The following is a 22,354-nucleotide window of genomic DNA, read 5'->3' on the forward strand; positions in this document are numbered from 1 at the left end:
TTTTATTGACAGATACATGTCATCACTCATCTGAGTGACATCTTCAGTCTCAAAGACCAGACTGAAGATGTCACTTAGATGAGTGATGAAACGTATCTGTCAATAAACATTGTATCCAGATGAACTGATTCCACCTTCTTTGATTGAAAGATGATAATGTTGAACTACTGCCCAGTCCTCACTAACCTGGGTGGTCACAGAAATGGACCCTCCTCTTCTCCAGCTCAGGGTTGTTTCGTCTGTTGTACCTGGGCCCCGTCAAGACGCCCTGGCCGTGTGTCATCAGCATGGCATGATGGGACATCCCCGGTGCTTTCAGCCCCCCTGTGTGTTGCTGATAGGGAGGGGGTACTGGCTGGGTCGCTACGCCCAGCCGCTCAGGCTGGGTGTCAGGGCTCCCTGGCTGGGAGTTGGGGGGTGAGGGCGGCAGACTGTGGGGTTGATGCTGGGGGGTGTTGGCCTGGGGGGGATGGTAGTAATGCACATGGTGTGGCTGCTGGACCTCAGCCATCATGTAGTTGCCGTTGGCTGTCGTCAAGGCGACACTGCTAAGGTTCAGCATGGTCCTGCCGTGGCCACCTCCAGCAAGTGATTGGCTGCTGTGCGACAGGGTCATTGTGAGGTCAGAACCGGTGGTGATGGGCATGTGGTAGACCTGGGGCTGGGGGGCCGGTGGGCCGATGTGAAGCTCCGTGTCCAGAATGGGCTGCTGTGGCTGCTGGAGGGGAACCGCAGCCACGCTGACCACGCCACTGGAGCCCATGTCTGGTTTGATGAAGAGGTTGTTGACTGTGGGTGGTATGCTGAAGACAGAGGTGAAGTCAGGTAGGGCCTGAGTGGATGAGGTGGGGACAGAGCAGGGCACCTCCAGCCCCGGTTCTGTCTTGATCTGCTGGGCTGGCAGGGTTTTGTTATTGTGGCGGAAGAGGCCCGTGCGAAGGTGAGTGGTGCTGGGCAGGATGAGGTTGATGTTGAGGCTGTAGGGAGTGGACGGTTTCTCCTCGGAGAAGTACTCGTCCACCACGGAGGCACTCTCCCGGCGGTACTTCTTGTCGCCCGTCCCGTCGGACAAGCCCAGGATAGGGTTGCTGATCTGTGGGAGATATTTCTCCATCTCTAAACGAGTCTGCGGAAACATACGGAGGAAGAGGAGGAGGAGAAGTGAGAAACACGGCAGGAATCGATAAACTCACATCAAAATAGAGTGAATAGAAAGCAAAGCTCTTCCAGTGTGTCTACTCAGTGAACAAAAAGAAATAAAATTTTAAAAAGTGATGAAACTGGATGATGGAATATTAGAAAAAATTAAAACAGAATAGATTTATTCAATCTCTGCAGAGGAGAAGACATAAAAAGTCACAGCACCCCTGTTAAAAGCTCATGCTCAGTAATAATGTGTTAATTGATCATGAACATGGTATGACTAATAAATATAATGTAACTTGTAAATATCTTAAGAAAATATGATACATAAATTAGCATAATATCGCTAGTAAATGTGACTAGTAACTATCATGTCTCGTGAATGCCATAATATAATCAATGAATACCACAACATATAGTACATTCGTAAATATATTAGTAAACATGACTTGTAAATATATGACTGGCAAGTGTAAATGTCTAATATAATGCAAGTAATTAATATCATATAAGTAATATATATCATGAAAGGTAAATATCACTGTGACTAATGAATATTATAACTAGTAAATATCAAAATATATAATTTGTGAATATCATAATATGGGCAAAACTCTTTATAAAACAAGTAAATGTGATAATATGAGTGGTAAATATAATTCTCCAGATGACAAAGACTCGAATCACTTGAGCTCGCCGATGAATGAGTGAAACCGGTTAAGAGACAAACTGCAGAAGTTGCTGTCCGTATCCACGGTGACAGCATCGTGTCTTTTAATGAAGACGACAAGGTGAGCACTGCCATGAGCTGCAAGTAACAAGACCACCATGGTGTCTGTTAATCTCTGCTGGTATGACTGACTGCCGTGTTCGCTTTACAGCTCAGTCTTTGTGTGTGTGTGTGTGTGTGTGTGTGTGTGTGTGTGTGTGTGTGTGTGTGTGTGTGTGTGTGTGTGTGTGTGTGTTCACAGTATCAGTGACAGGCTAACAGGCAGGGACTCACTCATGCATGCCAGTATGCACATGCACACATAAATATGCATGCACAATCCTGCTGATACACAAGAAAATGCACAAATGCATGCATGCAGACAAAGGCACCTTCACTATGATAGTATGCACACACACACACACACACACACACACACACACACACACACACACACGCCTGCAGAAGTTACAGGTAAAGAGATTCCTCGTTGGGAGTGGCAGATGGATGAGGTTAAGGTATCACCACATAAAGACAATCACACACACACACACACACACACACACACACACCAAAACAAAGGAGCAGGCCTGACAAAGATGAACTGAAACCCAAACACTGTCATGGTAAAAATAGAAGCGGCAGAAGAAGAATCTGATCCTGGACTAGTTTAAGGCCAGCAGGTGTCACAGATCACACCACGGATGAACAGATGGACGGAAAGAAGAGAAAACAAAACGACGAGAACGAGAGGACAGAGGAGAGAAAGAACACGAGGAGGAGAAAGACGACATGACAAGAAAGAGAGGTAGATGGAAAAGGGAAAAACAAAAACTGAGGAAGAAATAGAAATGAGCGCCAGATGGAGAAAACGAGACGAGAGAACGAAGTAGCGCGAGCACGAGGAAGAGGTGTCGTGACGAAGGTGGAACAAGGCTCCTCGCTCCATTTGAATGTTCATGAACTCTGTACTTGCAGTAACCATGACTCTTCACACCTAGGGTGCCAGAATATTCTCCGACCAACTTCACAGCCATGTATTAAGTGTTCACACTCAAATCATTACAACCCGACCGCAAATCTCTCCTACGATAAAACACGGCGATCAGATTCCTGAATCCAAGTCCAGCAGAAACAAGTCTTTGTGTTGTGGAAATCTAGTATTTCACATCCGGCCTCTGCAGCCACGAGCTCTCGATCTGCACGACCAGAGAACGTTTCAGCAGCAAGAACGTAAATAATGTACATTAACATGTAACGTAAATAATGTACATTAACATGAAGGTGTGTCTGGGACAACACGGACACCCCTGCAGCTCTGAGGTCCAGACCGCGGCCGGGCAGAAACACATCACCGTTTATCCTCCTTCGGCGCTATTGCATAAGGATGGAAGTCGGGTTTTGTCGTATTGTGTGTTCATTGTGCAGTTAGGTTGTCTAAACTAATGATAATGACAATCTGACTGAACATTTCTCACAACGTGAGGTGTGGAACATTTCAGGGAGATTTACTGCAAAACTAGTTTTGGTGGGATATTACGCTTCACTACCAAACAGCTGGAATATGATGAACCTCAGCCGGATTCTCAAACACATGGAAGCAGATAATGTGACATGTAAAACCCCGTGTTGCTGTAATACTACCAGTTTCCATATTCCTCTACTAGTAGAGACCAAAACAAGGCCCCGCTCAACTTGCTCCTGCACATGTTGGACGTCCTCCTCAGACTGACTCTGAACACGGAGCCCATATGGGATGTGGATCTTAGTTGAGATTATTTATTTATTTTAGATAAAATTACAATAATACGCTTCTGTTTAATTTCCGCTTCCGGTGTGGGAAGATGGCGGCGCGAATTCACGTTTGCGGCAGTCTCACCCAGTACCGTCCTTGCAGTGTCTTTGTCCACGTCTGAGTTTTGTCTTTGTTTGATGGCCGGGAGAGCTGGCGCTGGATCGGGTGGGGGAGCTTGGTCTGCCGCGTCCTGTGAGCCCAGGGACCACCGCCCTGCCTGGAGCTGCGCCCGAAGAGGAAACACCGAGGGCGGTCTGACAGGACGCGGAAGCGGGGCAGGCTAAGCTAACTGCTAGCCCACGCAGACCGGCAGTTCCGAGGCTGGCGTGTGTTCCCTTGGACAGGTTTTTGTTTTTGTTTTGTTTTTTGTTTTAGTTAAGATATGTGTTAGTTTGGATATATGTGTTAGTTAAGATATATGTGTTAGTTAAGATATATGTGTTAGTTTGGATATATGTGTTAGTTAAGATATATGTGTTAGTTAGGATATATGTGTTAGCTTGGATATTATGTGTTAGCTTGGATATAGTATGTGTTAGTTTGGATATATGTGTTAGTTAGGATATATGTGTTAGCTTGGATATATGTGTTAGCTTGGATATATGTGCTAGTTTGGATATATGTGTTAGCTTGGATATATGTGTTAGCTTGGATATATGTGTTAGTTTGGATATATGTGTTAGTTTGGATATATGTGTTAGTTAAGATATATGTGTTAGTTTGGATATATGTGTTAGTTTGGATATATGTGTTAGTTTGGATATATGTGTTAGTTAAGATGTATGTGTTAGTTAGGATATATGTGTTAGCTTGGATATATGTGTTAGTTTGGATATATGTGTTAGCTTGGATATATGTGTTAGTTTGGATATATGTGTTAGCTTGGATATATGTGTTAGTTTGGATATATGTGTTAGTTTGGATATATGTGTTAGTTTGGATATATGTGTTAGTTTGGATATATGTGTTAGTTAAGATATATGTGTTAGTTTGGATATATGTGTTGTTAAGATATATGTGTTAGTTTGGATATATGTGTTAGCTTGGATATATGTGTTAGTTTGGATATATGTGTTGTTAAGATATATGTGTTAGTTTGGATATATGTGTTAGTTTGGATATATGTGTTAGTTTGGATATATGTGTTGTTAAGATATATGTGTTGTTAAGATATATGTGTTGTTAAGATATATGTGTTAGTTTGGATATATGTGTTAGTTTGGATATATGTGTTAGTTTGGATATATGTGTTAGTTTGGATATATGTGTTAGCTTGGATATATGTGTTAGCTTGGATATATGTGTTAGTTTGGATATATGTGTTGTTAAGATATATGTGTTAGTTTGGATATATGTGTTAGTTTGGATATATGTGTTAGTTTGGATATATGTTTTGTTAAGATATATGTGTTAGTTTGGATATATGTGTTAGTTTGGATATATGTGTTAGTTTGGATATATGTGTTAGTTTGGATATATGTGTTAGTTTGGATATATGTGTTAGTTAAGAGATATGTGTTAGTTAAGATATATGTTAGTTTGGATATACGCGTTAGTTTGGATATACGTGTTAGTTAAGATATATGTGTTAGCTTGGATATATGTGTTAGTTTAGATATATGTGTTAGCTTGGATATATGTGTTAGTTTGGATATATGTGTTAGCTTGGATATATGTGTTAGCTTGGATATATGTGTTAGCTTGGATATATGTGTTAGTTAAGATATATGTGTTAGTTTGGATATATGTGTTAGTTTAGATATATGTGTTAGTACGTGTGTGTGTTCTTGAAGTTCTTGTAGTTTTTGGATATTTTAAATGCAGTCTATTTATTTATTTATTTACTGTTGTGGGCAACGATATGTCATTTCATTTCGTGTGCTCAAGTGCATGAAATGAAATGACACACAGTGTTCCTGAGTCCTGACAACAGAAACAACCCTTCCCCGGTCCACACGGTGTACTTCTAACAAGTTTGAGTGAGGTCCTATCTAAATGCCTTGTAGATAACCATACCCCCCCCCCCCGACGTGGTGGTGTTAGGTGCTCTGTGTGCCATGTGAGCGGGTCAAATTTATTGTTTGTGGAAAATTGAAAACATTTATCGCTTTTAAGAATCAGGAAGAATTGTGCGTGTACAAAAACGCAAATTCAAAAAAATGTGAGGAAAAAAATTCATCACAGAGCAAACGGCGAGCCTCGGAGCCAATTAATGTTGGACAAATGATGCAGCGAGGTGCCGATTTATTCCTGGTGCCCCTCCAGACTCGCACAATGGCCGACTCCATACAGAGGAGGGCGTGTGTGTGTGTGTGTGTGTGTGTGTGTGTGTGTGTCATTTCAACGCTATGTCAAGTGCCTGCAATGTCAACACTGGATGGATAGTGATGTTTCCCAATCCTTCTAAACACCCCCCACCCCCTGCATGTGCGCGCACACACACACACACACACACACCACCCCTTAGCAACGCACTGATATGTTTTCATACACAAAACCCTCAAAGGACCGAAACTTTATGGGCAATTCAGCCAATGAGGTCAACTCCTTGTGTGTGTGTTTGAGTGAAAGCATGAGAGAGAGAGAGAGAGAGAGAGAGAGAGAGAGAGAGAGAGAGAGAGAGAGAGAGAGAGAGAGAGAGAGAGAGAGAGAGAGAGAGAGAGAGAGAGAGAGAGAGAGCGAAAACGCATTTGTGTGCTCTCATCTCTCATCTTTGTGCCCATAATTGTGTTCGTTTGTATATTTTGTGCGTGTGCGTGCATGTATGAGAGTGTGTAAATGCTTCTCTGTGCAGGTGTTTGTGTGTGTGTGTGTGTGTGTTGGCATGGGCCCACAGGGTGAATGAATGTTGACGACGTGCCATGGCAAACCGTTCATCAGCGGCGAACCAACACCACCCTCTGCCATCGGTGCAATCTGAGTGGGCGGTGAAAAGGAAGACATGAGCGTTTACAGAGAGAAGAAGAAGAAAATAGCTGCGCTGATTCCTGTGGACGGATCCTGTATGCCAGCGCCGCCGTTATCTGAACAGGGGCAACAAATGGCCCCTGTGTGGCACCAACGCCCTTGACCTCATACCCTGCTGGCATGGATGCTCTGCCAACACCCTCCATGACCCCCCCCCCCCATGGATGAACTGCTCTGACCTCATGGATTGGGGTTTAAACTCAAACACCAATTTAATAATTCCATATTACAATTTATCATCTTTAATGTTATTGTATGGGGATAAAATGTGGATATCGTCATATCTTGATACACAGTTTTGCTGTCTAAATTAATATTGAGAATAACTTCCCTAAAGTTTCTCACAAAATGAGGTGTGAAATATTTGAACAAGTGTTATTTATAAAGTAGTTTTGGTTTGATATTATACTTATATACACTTATCATATGTGACGAACCTCAGTTGAATTATTAAAAGTGGCATGTTTAATAATCCAGTGTAAAGCTCCCTATGGTTACCATAATATTTTCCATATCAACAAATGCGATCAGAGGTAAACTTGGCCCCTACACCAGCTCACCCAGTTTCAACATCACCTGCAAGCACAATAAACCTGGGCAAAGACTTAAGTCAGTTAATAATTGGAGAAACACGAACGATTGCTCAGCTATGAATCTCTGGGTCCGATGACAAAACAAGTCTCTTATCAGCCTCGCTTGGGGTTATGGGCCGCGGCGGGGGTTTCCACACTTCCGGCCCGCAGAACAGGCCTCCTTACAAAAGGTTAGCTTAACCTTTTCCACTTGTCTTGTTGCTTGACCTTGACAACCAAAACTAGGTGGAGGAGAAAAATCGATTCTGAATTCTAACTAAACTATGCATTTAGACTTGGGCCCCGAGTCAGTGGTCCTCAGTCAGGTCCTCAAGTACCACCAGCGCTGCTCGTTTTCTGCTCTACCAAGTAGCGCATTACATCGACCTGTTGTGATTAGATGGAAGGAACAAAGATGGCTTACGCGAATAAGATCCACCACTTTCTATCGCTTCCATCAACCCCTGATTTGTGAGCGCCCTCCATCACTAGCCAGTGTAAACAGCCTCTGTAGGGCTGAGACGCGGCTAAAATCTTCTCCTGGATCGCCACCTTGTCATGGTGGAGAAGCTTAAAACAAAAACTTCTAGTACTTCTGCCCTAGAATAGAGTCAAGCACATTCTCTTGTCAAATGCCAAAGAAATAAAAAGAAAAAAAAACCCTGACCCCCCCCCACACACACACACACACACACATATTCATTCATGGTGATTCAACAGAACACATATCATCACAGCGTCAACAGACCTCCAGAAAGACCAAACCTTTGAGACCATAATGATGTTTTATCGTTGCTGACAGAGATAAGAGGAATTGTTTTGGCTTCCACGGACACTAAACTCGTATGAGAAGGGTGGGAGGAGGGTGATGGTGGCCATCCACACATCTCCAGCAGAGGAACCACCTTAAAATCTTCCACCGAGTGGAAAATGCTTTTCAGATGCAAAGCACCTCATGAACCCGGCTGCTGACAAATGGACATTTTGCCTCATGTACAGCAGGACATTTGGGGGCTGTGACACCTCCAAACACATTTTGAGTTCATCTAAAAATATGTGCGGTTGTAAAAACCCAACTGGGCTGAGGATCGCTAGTTTGCCAACAAATCCGTCAGAAAATTACTGAAATGTTTAAAAACAAAATTCCTCAAGGAAAGATAGGAAGAGATTTGGATATTTCACCCTCTACGCTACATAACAATAAAAAAAAATTCAAGGAATCTGGAGGAATTTCGGTGCATAAAGGGTGCAAGCCTAAGCTGAATAACCACGCTCTCCGATCCCTCAGACGGCACTGCATCAAGAACTGTCATTCATCTATAAGCCATATAACCACATGGACTCACGATTGCTTTGGCAAACCTTTGTCAAGCACTAAAATGTGTAGTTACATCCACAAATGCCAGTTAAAATGTTACTGAGCCAAAAGGCAGCCTTATGTTAACCGTGTCCAGAAGCATCGTTGATTTGTCTGGGCTCGGAGGCATCTGGGATGGACCATCACACAGTGGAAACATGTATAGTGGTCAGATGAGGCAGTGTTTCAGGTCTTTTTTTGGAAGAAATGCACGCCATGTGCTCTGGACCAAAGAAGAAAAGGACCATCCAGACTGTTACCAGCTACAAGTCCAAAAGCCAAGGTCTGTCATGGTTTATGGGGTTGTGTCAGTGCCCTTGGCAAAGGTAATTTCTGTGATGGCACTATTAATGCTGAGAAGTCAGTAGAGGTTTTGGAGCAACATATGCTGCCTTCAAGACGACATCTTTTCCAGGGACGCCCATGCATATTTCAACAAGACAATGCACATTGTGCACACATTACAAAGGCATGGCTGCAGAAGAAGAGGATGCTGACTGGCCTGCCTGCAGTCCTGACCGGTCCCCGGTTCAGAATGTGTGATGCATTTTGAAATGCAAAATGAGAAGACGAAGACTCCGTACTGTTTTGCCCACCTTAAGACTTGTTTGCAGGTAGAATGGGACACAATGACACCTGAAATGTTTCATCACTTGATATGTTCAGTCCCTAAAAGTCTTTTAAGTGTTGTGAAAAGGAATGGCAACACCACAAAAGTGGTAAATGATTTACGGTCTCAGCTTCTTTCTTTTTTTTTAATATGCTGCAAGAATCAAAATGGAAACAAGTGTTTATTTTGAAGAACTATAAAATCCATGAGGTAAAGCATTGTTTTCAATGCAATACTGGTCAAAGATCATTTACAAATCACTGTTTTCAATTTTAATTTAACATACCGCCCCAACTTTTTCTGATTAGGGGTTGTAAGATGTAACAGATTGCTTAATAATATAATCCCCATTGGTGAGAAAGCTGTCAAAATACAGTATATTTGAATCTGCCCCCCCCCCACCACTATTAATATGTATGTAATAGCGTATGTATTCTTCACTATGTAATAGAACCTAATTTCCCCTCGGGGATGAATAAAGTATCCTGATTGTGATTCTATTCTCTCTTAGTCTCCACCTCGTATTCTGTCACTTAGTATCATCCATGTGGTTTCATTCAGGTAGGATTTCACAGAAACTCCATTGACAGAGATGTAAGTAAGACGTTCTCTGTCGCCTTCAACCTGCTCAGAAAAATCCATCTTTAGATAAACGTTTTTAAGTGTTTCTGAGGTGTCAGCTTGCTTTTCAGTTAGCTTGTCTGAATCATGATTTTAGCTAACATTAGCTCTGTTGAACTGCTGCAAAATCATCTAATTTACAAAGCAATGTTAAGCGTCAAGTCAGGATGTGATGTAAATAATATGTAACGTTAGATACCTGGTCAGAAATGTGCAGTCAGCACTAGATTTACTTCCAGTTACAAACTCAAGACAACGGCCCCATATTGTTCTGTCAAAGTTACACAATTTGACTTTGCCTCCATGACACGAGTCCTTGTGATCACGGACGGATCAAGCAGAAATCAAATCCTGAATTGTGGCAGTGTTGGCGTGCCCAGGCTCTCTCTCAGCGTTGTGGTACAACAAAAAACCATTTCGCTGGGGCTTCGTGAGTTGCATCAATCAGCTAGGCTTAAAAACATGAACGTAAAATGTTTGCCGGTTCAAATGTGGCTCATGAGCTGGCCTGGACGTTATCTTCTCTCTCATCCTGCCTGTCAGCCAAACCCACCCTGTTTAGCATTTCCTTCTCCGGTGATGAGAACCAGAAGCTGCAACCAAAGTCTGGTCCTGGACTGCCTCGCTGTTTATCATTACTGAATGATTTTTTTTTCTTGTGATAAAATGAATAAACTGCACTCATCCCAAGTGTATTCATCAGATACCTTACATTAAAGACTGAAAGCTAAAATAGGACAAAGAAATGAGACAGAATACGGAAAAAAAATAATGTGACAGTGACACAAAATGACTCACTTTTTAGATAAATTTGCATTCCTGTCTTCTCTAGTTTAGAGAAATGTAATTCTTGTCTTAATATGATGGGTATTTTTTTCTTTAAATGATGGAAATTTACTGTTTTGGTACTGAAACTGTCCTTGTACATGTCTGGGTTTTCAGGTAAGCAGGTGCAGACAATCTTTCAGTAGTGTCGGATGCTGCTGAATATGGGGTAGAAAAACCCATAAAAAACCTGTTGAACAAACTGCAGATGCACTAGTAAGTGGCCGATTATGTGTGACTCTGCAGTGACGAGCGTATTCAGGTTTAAATGGAGGCTAAGCTGGATGATTTCATCAGGCAGACCCGGAACAAACCAAACAGACATGACATAGCATGCATGTAGGATGTCTCACTGCTGCTGCTATGCATTTGTGGATATGAGGCATTATTTCAGCACTAAAAATCAGCACTATTCCCCCCCCCCCACCTGTTTCTGGCCAATTACCCCACTCTTCCGAGCCGTCCTGGTCGCTACTCCACCCCCTCTGCCGACCCGGGGAGGGCTACAGGTAGGGGCCGCCAGCTGCTTCTTTTCACCTGACAGTGAGGAGTTTCACCAGGGGGATGTAGCGCGTGGAAGGATCACGCTATTCGCCCCAGTTCCCACTCTCCTCCAAACAGGCGCCCCGACTGACCAGAGGAGGCGCTAGTGCATTGACCAGGACACACACCCACATCCGGCTTATCACCCGCGGACAACGGCTAATTGTGACTGTAGGGATGCCCGACCAAGCCGGAGGTAACAGGGGGATTTGAACCGGCGATCCCTGTGTTGGTAGGCACTGGAATAGACCGCTATGATACCTTCCTGTCTTATCTAATTCAGAGATGCATGATTCTGAGTATGGCTGACTCTGCAGTGACGAGTGTGTTCAGGTGGATGACTTCATCAGGCAGACTCATAACAAACCAAGCAGACATAACAGCATGCAGCATGTAGGACGATGTCTCACTGCTGCTGCTATACCTTTGTGGAAATGAGGCATTATTTCGGCATTAAAAATCAGCACTATTTTACCGGTGTCAGAGGAGCTGACAGTGCTGCTTTTAATGCAGTCTGTCAGCGGAGTAATACTGTGTTTCTGAATGCAGAAATGGGGGATGTCACTGCGATTCATCACCAGTTGTGATTTGCTTCAGGAAAGCCAAACTATTATATACACTACCGTTCAAAAGTTTGGGATCACCCAAACAATTTTGTGTTTTCCATGAAAAGTCACACTTATTCACCACCATATGTTGTGAAATGAATAGAAAATAGAGTCAAGACATTGACGAGGTTAGAAATAATGATTTGTATTTGAAATAAGATTTTTTTTACATCAAACTTTGCTTTCGTCAAAGAATCCTCCATTTGCAGCAATTACAGCATTGCAGACCTTTGGCATTCTAGCTGTTAATTTGTTGAGGTAATCTGGAGAAATTGCACCCCACGCTTCCAGAAGCAGCTCCCACAAGTTGGATTGGTTGGATGGGCACTTCTTTGAGCAGATTGAGTTTCTGGAGCATCACATTTGTGGGGTCAATTAAACGCTCAAAATGGCCAGAAAAAGAGAACTTTCATCTGAAACTCGACAGTCTATTCTTGTTCTTAGAAATGAAGGCTATTCCATGCGAGAAATTGCTAAGAAATTGAAGATTTCCTACACCGGTGTGTACTACTCCCTTCAGAGGACAGCACAAACAGGCTCTAACCAGAGTAGAAAAAGAAGTGGGAGGCCGCGTTGCACAACTGAGCAAGAAGATAAGTACATTAGAGTCTCTAGTTTGAGAAACAGACGCCTCACAGGTCCCCAACTGGCATCTTCATTAAATAGTACCTGTTAGAGCCTGTTTGTGCTGTCCTCTGAAGGGAGTAGTACACACCGGTGTAGGAAATCTTCAATTTCTTAGCAATTTCTCGCATGGAATAGCCTTCATTTCTAAGAACAAGAATAGACTGTCGAGTTTCAGATGAAAGTTCTCTTTTTCTGGCCATTTTGAGCGTTTAATTGACCCCACAAATGTGATGCTCCAGAAACTCAATCTGCTCAAAGAAGTGCCCATCCAACCAATCCAACTTGTGGGAGCTGCTTCTGGAAGTGTGGGGTGCAATTTCTCCAGATTACCTCAACAAATTAACAGCTAGAATGCCAAAGGTCTGCAATGCTGTAATTGCTGCAAATGGAGGATTCTTTGACGAAAGCAAAGTTTGATGTAAAAAAAATCTTATTTCAAATACAAATCATTATTTCTAACCTTGTCAATGTCTTGACTCTATTTTCTATTCATTTCACAACATATGGTGGTGAATAAGTGTGACTTTTCATGGAAAACACAAAATTGTTTGGGTGATCCCAAACTTTTGAACGGTAGTGTATATCCTCTTGAAGGATGAGGAAGAGGCCAGGAGAGTCTTCATATTTTTTTTTTTTACATTTTAGGTCAACCACATGGTCCAACCAGATGGATGAATACTGGACCAGAGTTTCTCTCTACCCTGTACCTTGTCTATCGCCACCATCCTGACACGATAAAGACGAGACTGCTTAAACAGCAGAATGTCATTATTTAAGTTAAGATACAAACTTAATTTTACCAAGTGTCTCAACATCTGCTGGACTGCTGAGACAAGATTTACCCTTTGGTTTCCACTTTGCAGAAAATTACAGACATAAGAAACTCACATGCTGTAATATGAAATGCGGGACCTCTTCCCACTAAAACAGTCAAGTTAAATGAGGGTGTAAGACGTCCATGTAGATTCATCTCAGTGCAGCCAGGGAGGAAGAACTGGAAAACACATCCAGCTCAGGGTTCATTCTGACACTGGGGGTGGGAGGTGTTGGATCAGGTTTAAGGCACCGTGTGGATGACACTGGTCCATTAGGTACGCTGCGCACCCAACGCTGTGAGAACTGACAGACTAGATCCCAACAAACCACCACCTACCTCAACTGTAGCATCAAATCACACAAAGTTGAATCAGTTCATCTGGATACGTTTACTGAAAGAAACGTTTCATCACTCATCTAAGGGACCTCTTCAGGCTCAGCTGACTGCAGATATCCCCCACAGTGGCATAAGGGCCGAAACCAACGATCAGTTTCATATGCAAATATGGGTGTGACCATTAACTAGAGTTTCAATTGTCATGTGTACTATTCACAGAAGATTTGGTAATGTTTACAATCACAGCATTGTAAGATTGTGATGTACTCTTAGGCCCCCCCTTGGGTTCAGGGATGGTCGTTCCCTCTTCACAGGGCATTTGTTTGTTTTTGTGTTTTGAAAGCAACCCCAAAACACGCTGCACCAGCAGTTGGTCCAAATCAAGGATCGGGTTCCTCGGCACAAACAGAGCAATATAGCGTACGCTGTTAAGTGCCAGGAGGATTGCTGTGACTTGTACGTCGGGGAAACCAAAGGGACACTGGCCAAGATGATGGCACAACACAGGAGAGCTAACATGTCAGGCCAGGACTCCACAGTCTACACCATCTACAGGCCAGTGGCCACTCTTTCAGGGATGAGGATGTGCTCATCAGTGATAGGGAGGAGCGCTGGTTTGAACTGGGTGTCAAAGAGACCATCTATGTGAAGAGGACAACGACCATCCAAGTCGGGGGGGGGGGGGCTAAGAGTACATCTGTCACCATCTTACAATGCTGTGATTACAAACATTCCCAAATTCTCTGTGAATAGTACACATGGCTATTGAAACTCTAGTTAATGGTCACGCCCATATTTGTATATGAACCTGGTCGTTGGTTCGGTCGTTATGCCACTGTATTGTTTATGAGGGTGGGGATACCTGCAGTCAGTTCAGAGGTCACTTAGATGAGTGGTGAAACATATCTGCCAGTAAACGTGTGGCATCAGATATCCTGTGTTAGCAAATGAACCCAGTGAGTACAGAAGTATCGGGATGATGAGATTAATTAGGTCTGTTTCCATCTCACTGCTCACTTCCAGCAAAGACAAACCAGCCATTCCACAAAACACAAATACAACCAGGACTCGTGCACCAACACAAAGGACACCGTTCACACACACGCAACTACATATCCACAGCACCGGCCCAGGTTGGCTGTCTTTATTAATTGCAGTTCATTCATCAACCAAGGCCAATGGAGACTGCTCCACAGTTAGCCCATTGTGCGTTTCTCAGGCTAATATTCTGTAAATATGAGCGCTTCTCCAGTTTAGACTACTACACTGTAGAAATGAAAGCGTCTCGCTCAGCTCACCACCCCACACAGTCAACAATTTCTTTTCCTCCAAACACTCATTTGCCTTTCAGAATCACTGTGCATCGGCTGTTGACTCGACACTTGGCCGGATGCAAATCAACCTCAGCGCCATCACACCAGTCAAATGTTTAGTCATACCCAGAACCATATCAGGCCGCTGGCGACCCACCAACATGCCTCGGCAGTGTCCTCCAGCATCTAAAAAGGACCTCACGAACAGGGAACAGAGCCAGCCATACTTTCTTCTTTTAACACCTCATCATCTGTCCCACAGTTTGAAATAATGAATAAGTATACATATACAAGGATAGCATGCCCCAAAATATAATCCTTGCACTTGTAATGGGAGGTTTTTTGCCTCTTTGGTCCTACTTTTCACTGACAGAATAATTGGACCAAATTCTTTCTCATGGAAGAGTATGAGGAATGATATTTTTAGTGGATTTACAGGCAGACAAGTTGAGCTCGTTGCTAATGGGGGACTGCTGTGCTGCTGGTTAGCAGAATGAATGACATCAGCAGGAAATGGTTTACACTTCAGCCCGGTGGACTACCGCCACCGCCCTGGGACACGACGGCTAGGAGCCACTCAAAGCAAGCTTCATTATCACATGTGGCTCACGTCCAATACAAAGTGAAGGTCCGCTACCTTCCAGACCAGCTCCACCAACTGGCCAGCTCCACCAGGTTTGACTGCTACTGATTGATTGGTATGTCAAATAGATGAATACGTTAAAGAAAAAATAAAATCCATCATAATATTAGAAAAGATTTAACTTGTCTTTCTTTAAAAGGCACAATCTGTTATCGAAAATATAAACCAAAGGGTCGCCCCACTACCAAACCACACACCACGGGACAGGAAGCTGCTGTCACTCCCAGGTTGATTGACAGGTCTCTTACTACAAGGACTAACACTAAATCGGAGTTCCTAATGTTTTGATGCTGTAGAAGGTGTGTTCACATCACTAATGGCTGTAAAGATTGGAGTGAAACAGACCCATATTTTCTATTAGAGTTGGTTGAGAAAGACAAAATGCTTCTATTATTTTCTAAATCTACATCTCAAAACTCTTCAGTTGTGGCTGTAAACACACCTCCATTCCACGTGGTCAAATAAATCACAGATCAGGCCTTGTTTTCAATCGCCATCCGCTGAGAAAGACACAGAATGTTAATTTTCCACTGATAAGGCAAACCTTTCAATGATTCATGTGAATATAACTCAAATTGATATGGTAAAAAAATTACCAACTGGCCCTTTAAAAAAAAAATCATATTCATAAAAACATGAATTTGACCACATTTCCTTCTTTGCATTCAATCAACTGACCTGACCAACTAATGTTACTTTGAAAAGGGCAGTTAAACTCCACCACCCCAAAAAAAAAAGTGCTTACGTAAGTTTACAAGAGTTAACCTTCTACTATTTTCCTCCCCAGAGGCAAAACTAAATAGATTTGGTGCAAGACTGAATAAGGGCTTCCTAGCAGAGACCGGTTCTGACGGAGAGGTCCTGCAGGCATGCGGCTCTCCAGTCTCACCATACGGACCGCTTACGCCGAGCGACAGACATGCCACAGGACACTGCGGGGAGCGGAGCAATGCCATGTCAGGAAGTACTCTACCCGAGTATTGATCTTCAAGAATTATCGGGCCAAACTGGCGACAGTCGGTCCCTCGCCCCGTCAAGTTATTCTGTAACTTTCCCTGCCGTCTTTCGTGTTTCTTTCAGTCTCACAGGAAGAACAGCGATGATAAAACCATAGAAGAATCTGGAAATAGGTTTCATATAAGTTACTTATTCTGCTGTCAGTGCACAGGTACATGTGGGGCTGAGTGCAGAAGCCATGTGGCGCCGGATAGACGGCGGGTCTGCGTGTGTCGCACTTCCATTGGTGGACATCTATTACGCCGGCTTTATTCCCATTGGCTCAACTCTGTGGTGTGTTTCTCTACAGGTTACAGAGGCTTTAGTGGGATTCTCTCCGTGTTCACGGCGTGGAAAAGCTCAACGTGCTATTGAGAACAGTCCATTTGGCTCCCGGCTCACTTTTCCACTTGCCATAATACAGTTTAACGCCTTTATTGTGACAGCAAAACATTTCACTAATTCCTTCCTCCTCACGTCACTCATGATCACGCATTCCAACTTATGTATGTGTGGTTAAAAAAAATCATGAAGGGGGGGGGCTCTCCAGGTGGCGTGGTGGTCTATTCCGGTGCCTATCAACATGGGGATCGCCGGTTCGAATCCCCATGTTACCTCCGGCTTGGTCGGGCGTCCCTACAGACACAGGTGGCCGTGTCTGCGGGTGGGAAGCCGGATGTGGGTATGTGTCCTGGTCGCTGCACTAGCGCCTCCTCTGGTCAGTCGGGGCGCCTGTTCGGGAGGGGGAGGTGGGGGGAATGGCGTGATCCTCCCACGCGCTACGTTCCCCTGGTGAAACTCCTCACTGTCAGGTGAAAAGAAGCGGCTGGTGACTCCACATGTATGGGAGGAGGCATGTGGTAGTCTGCAGCCCTCCCCGGATCAGCAGAGGGGGGTGGAGCAGCGACCGGGACAGCTCGGAAGAGTGGGGTAATTGGCCGGATACGACTAGGGAGAAAAAGGGGCAACCCCCCCCCCCAAAAAAAACCCCACATCCCTATACATTTTTGGACACTTGTAATCCCACAAATATAGACATACAAAAGACCAGACACACACCAGAAAACCAAAAAAATCTTTAAAGTTTTTGATTTTCTAGGTGGATGCCACTGAGAGGTGAAAGGACCTCACCTGTCAGTCATCCTTTCACCTCTGTTCCCCTCCAGGCTCTAATAACACACACACACACACACACACACACACAGCTCTGCTCAGACAGGTAGGGCAGCATTACTGCTGTCACGAGGCAGCGTGGTTAAACAGCCTTTATAAGAAGGAGGAGGGGGGGGGGGACGCTGCTCTCAGCAACACAAAAGAAATCATCACAGACGGAGGAGCAAGGCAAGCAGACCTCCACCAGCCGAAAAGAAGTCAACCGGGCTAGCTGGGGCTGAACGCTTCAGCTCTATAGAGAAACAACGAGAAAGAATGGAAGAAGGAAAGAGCAAGGTGGAGATGAGAAAGTTACATGAAGATAGATAGATAGATATAAAGACAGATAGATAGATAGATAGATAGATAGATAGATAGATAGATAGATAGATAGATAGATAGATAGATAGATAGATAGATATAAAGACAGATAGATAGATATAAAGACAGATAGATAGAGATAGATAGATAGATAGATAGATAGATAGATAGATAGATATAAAGACAGATAGATAGATAGATAGATAGATAGATAGATAGATAGATATAAAGACAGATAGATAGAGATAGATAGATAGATAGATATAAAGACAGATAGATAGATAGATAGATAGATAGATAGATAGATAGATAGATAGATAGATATAAAGACAGATAGATAGATAGATAGATAGATAGATAGATAGATAGATAGATAGATAGATAGATAGATAGATAGATAGACAGATAAAGAGATAGATAGAACGACAGACAGACAGACCGACCGATAGCTAGATAAAGCTGTTGGAATGCGTGAGTGAGTGCAGCTTCATGCAGCCTCATGTCAGACTAAAGAGGTGTAATGGGTCTCCTTCATACCAACGCTGTGATTACTGCCTCCGTCATGCCCTCGGTTTTTTTCCACTTATCTCTTGCACGACACTGAACCCTGCATTGGGAAAATGGTTCTTTTTAACTCCAGGTCCAAACTCCACAAGGACAAATGGGAACTGCTGACGGATAACACCTCTGTCACATTGACACGCAACATGTGACACAGGTTTGTCCGCCAGCTCCGGAACAGAAAACCCTGTTCAGACGCCGCCAGGCCGCCGTGTCGTGACACGAACGGAGTGGATGAGTCTGACTGGAACCGTGCACTTGCAGGTTATTTAGTCCAACCACCATATTTTGGCCTTTAAGGGCATTTCTAACAGAGCTGTTGAGGATCCCTTTCAATGTTAATGCCAACGCAACGCCGACTGCAGATTCCCATTAAAATTCAGGTTTGCACAGCTGCAGGCCTGCCATTATCCAAACCGCGTATCCTGCTCTCAGGGTCATGGGATGCCGGAGCCTATCCCAGCAGTCACTGGGTGGAAGGCGGGGAGACACCAGCACAAAATATCTGAAAGTCCTGACAGCTATGACTAAAACAAAAACCGGTCACAACCCAGATGCAGCCATCATACGAGTGCTTATGATCTGGAAGGCTTCCCTTCAAACTTTTGCACACTTAAAAATATATACGAAGGCAAAACAGGAAAGAATACTGCAGCTATTGAAGGGCAAACAACAACAATAAAGTCTTTATGCATGCTCAATAAACCAGGTAAGAAGATCACAGAAGGTTGAATCAGTTCATCTGGACACAACGGTGAAACGTTTCGTCACTCATCTAAGTGACCTGTTCAGTCTCAACTGACTGCAGGTGTCCCCACCCTTCTAAACAACACAGTGGCACAACGACCGAAACCAGCCATCGGTTTCATATGCAAATATGGGTGCAACCACGAACTACCGTGGCCATGTGTATTATTCACAGAGGATCTGGGAATGTTTACAATCACAGCATTGTAAGATGGTGACAGATGTACCGTCTCTTCATGTGTGTACCTGTGGATGAAGCAGGGACCACCCTTAGCAATGACCAAGAGTGTCTGCTCCTGAAGCTGTGTCTTCAGTCCACGTACTTCACATACAGCGGGAAGTACCATAGGCAGAAGCATGGGGGCGCTATGAGTTCCTCAGTCTCACCTGTAGTGGCCAATTTGTATATGGAGGGAGTGGAAAAGAGGGCTCTGATGTCCTATCCAGGGACACCACCTAGCCATTGGTTCAGATTTGTGGTCGACACCTGGGTTAAAATTGAATCTCAGGACGTACCACATTTCACTGACTGCAGTAACTCTGTGGTAAACCACATCAGGTTCACCAGGGAGGATGTGAAAAATGACAGGTTTGCCTTCTTAGACTGAAATTGCAATTGGTAATGGGGGACATTTGATTATTGATGTTTACTGTAAACCAACACATACTGATCAGTACTTAAGGTTTGACTCTCATCATCCACTGGAGCACAAACTAGGAGTCATCAGGATGCTGTACCACCGAGCTGACAACGTCCCCACCGACACAGCGGCTGGGGAAGGGGAGAAATCCCACATTAAACAGGCCCTGGTTAAGTGTGGCTACCCTAACTGGGCTTTGTCAAAGCCAGGAAGACGCCAAAACAGTGCACCAGCCAACAGGAGAAGGACAACAGCTGTCTAAGTGTAAACCAGTGGTGAGAGTGTCAGAACAGTTGAGACGCATATTTTCCAACCACCACGTCTCTATTGCTTTAAAACCCCAAAACATGCTGTGCCAGAAGTTGGTTCACTGCAAGGATCGGGTCCCAGGGCACAAACAGAGCAATATAGTGTACGGTGTTAAGTGCCAGGAGGATTGCCGTGACTTGTTTATTGGGGAAACCAAACAGACGCTGGCCAAGAGGATGGTACAACACAGGAGAGCTAACACATCAGGCCAGGTATCCAGTCTACTCCATCTACAGGCCAGGACTACACAGTCTACACCATCTACAGGCCAGGACTACACAGTCTACACCATCTACAGGCCAGGACTACACAGTCTACACCATCTACAGGCCAGGACTCCACAGTCTACACCATCTACAGGCCAGGACTACACAGTCTACACCATCTACAGGCCAGGACTCCACAGTCTACACCATCTACAGGCCAGGACTCCACAGTCTACACCATCTACAGGCCAGGACTCCACAGTCTACACCATCTACAGGCCAGGACTACACAGTCTACACCATCTACAGGCCAGGACTCCACAGTCTACACCATCTACAGGCCAGAACTCCACAGTCTACACCATCTACAGGCCAGTGGCCACTCTTTAGGGATGAGGATCCTTGATAGGGAGGAACACTGGTTTGAACGGGGAGTCAAAGAGGCCATCTATGTGAAAAGGGAACGACCATCTCTGAACCGGGGGGGGGGGTGAGGGCTAAGAGTACATCTGTCACCATCTTACAATGCTGTGACTGCAACTATTCTTCTCCAAGCCTCTGTGAATAGTACACGTGGCTATCGAAACTAGTTAATGGCCACGTCAATTTGCATATGAAAGTGATCGTTGTCTTCGGTCGTTACGCCGCTGTGAAGGGTGGGGGTACCTGCAGTCAACAGAGACTGAAGAGGTCACTAACACGAGTGATGAAGGGTTTCTCTCAATAAACGTTGTGTCCAGATGAACCGGAACGTTTGCATTGTGGTTCAGTCTGACCGCTTGTTACAAACCAACTGATGTGTGATGACCAACATTAAAGTCGAACAGTAGAAGTGTAACCGGTTATTTTCTTGCCCGGTGCGGGATTCGATACGGGGTGTACTGCACCACAAGGCGACATCACTAACCGCTCGGCCAAAGGGTCAGACCCGTTACTAACGGGTCCTATTAGTAGTTTATAGAGGTTATTTCCAGCATCTCTGCACCACTCTTTCTCCCGAACCTGCAGCCAGCCAGTGAATCTCACGTGTTAAACCGCGTGGTATTCAGGATAAGGGGCCTTCTATGATGAGAGGAATGTCAGCCGGAGGACAGCACCCGTCAGTATTTAGCCTCGTCCCTGTTTACCAAACAGCTGGCGGAGGACCAGCGCGATCTGAAGGACTCCGGTTTCTGTTTGCGCTGCGCTGCGGTCACACAGGCCCGGCGCGCCGTTCACCGCCATTCAACTTTAATGTGGCTGTCATGTTCCCGCCGCGGCTGCTTTGTTCTCATGTGACAAAAAGTAAAACAAGGGGGGGGTGGGGGTGTTGTTGATGGAGACGTCATAAAACATGTTTTCCTCACTGCTTTCCGTGGATAGCTGGGGATAATAGGAGCTATCACGTTTTCCCGATTGACCAACAGACAACGAGCCAACCGCCCGGTCGGGACTTCCTGTTCTGGGAAACCACTTCCTGAAACTTTCTCGGCACGGCTTGGCAGCGCTCACACGTTTATGAGCGCGGACGGGCACGACGGCGTGCGGACCCTTCCGTTCTCTGATAAAACCCAAGAAGAAGAAGAAGAAAAAAAACCCTCCGCATTTACCCTCTGGAGCCCCAGGGAAGCCCCGAGGACCCGCAACACGGGGCCGCATTCCAACGGGCCCGTGTTGCTGGTCCACGCACGCCTCAAGCTGATCCCTGCAGCGGCTGCTGTCAAGCCAAACGTGCCGGTGAGCCGTTTTACCCACAGCTGCGTTTCCACTTCATCCGTTATTACGAGCAATAAAACCCTCCATACTCAGCAGAAGGACTCGTGTAAACGAAGGTAAAGATACATATATAGTATAGGCGAGTCAGAATTAAGCCAAGTACTGTGAAACGTGTTGGTATTGATAGAAAAGTAAGAATAATAAGCCCAAAGCCGTTTCACGTTTACAGACAACTTCATA

General features: G+C 44.5%; 1 protein-coding gene across 1 annotated transcript in view; it reads right to left on the reverse strand.

Annotated features, from left to right (window-relative positions):
* The window catches only part of klf5l (Kruppel like factor 5 like), a 41,673-nt gene that overhangs the window by 18,748 nt on the left and 571 nt on the right, over positions 1-22,354 (reverse strand). The window contains exon 2 of the mRNA XM_056285139.1: positions 187-1,126. Coding sequence (XP_056141114.1) covers positions 187-1,126 — 940 coding nt within the window. The remainder of the gene's footprint in view (positions 1-186; positions 1,127-22,354) is intronic.

The sequence above is a fragment of the Lampris incognitus genome, chromosome 8, assembly GCF_029633865.1.
Source record: "Lampris incognitus isolate fLamInc1 chromosome 8, fLamInc1.hap2, whole genome shotgun sequence".
In the NCBI taxonomy this organism is placed as follows: domain Eukaryota; kingdom Metazoa; phylum Chordata; class Actinopteri; order Lampriformes; family Lampridae; genus Lampris; species Lampris incognitus.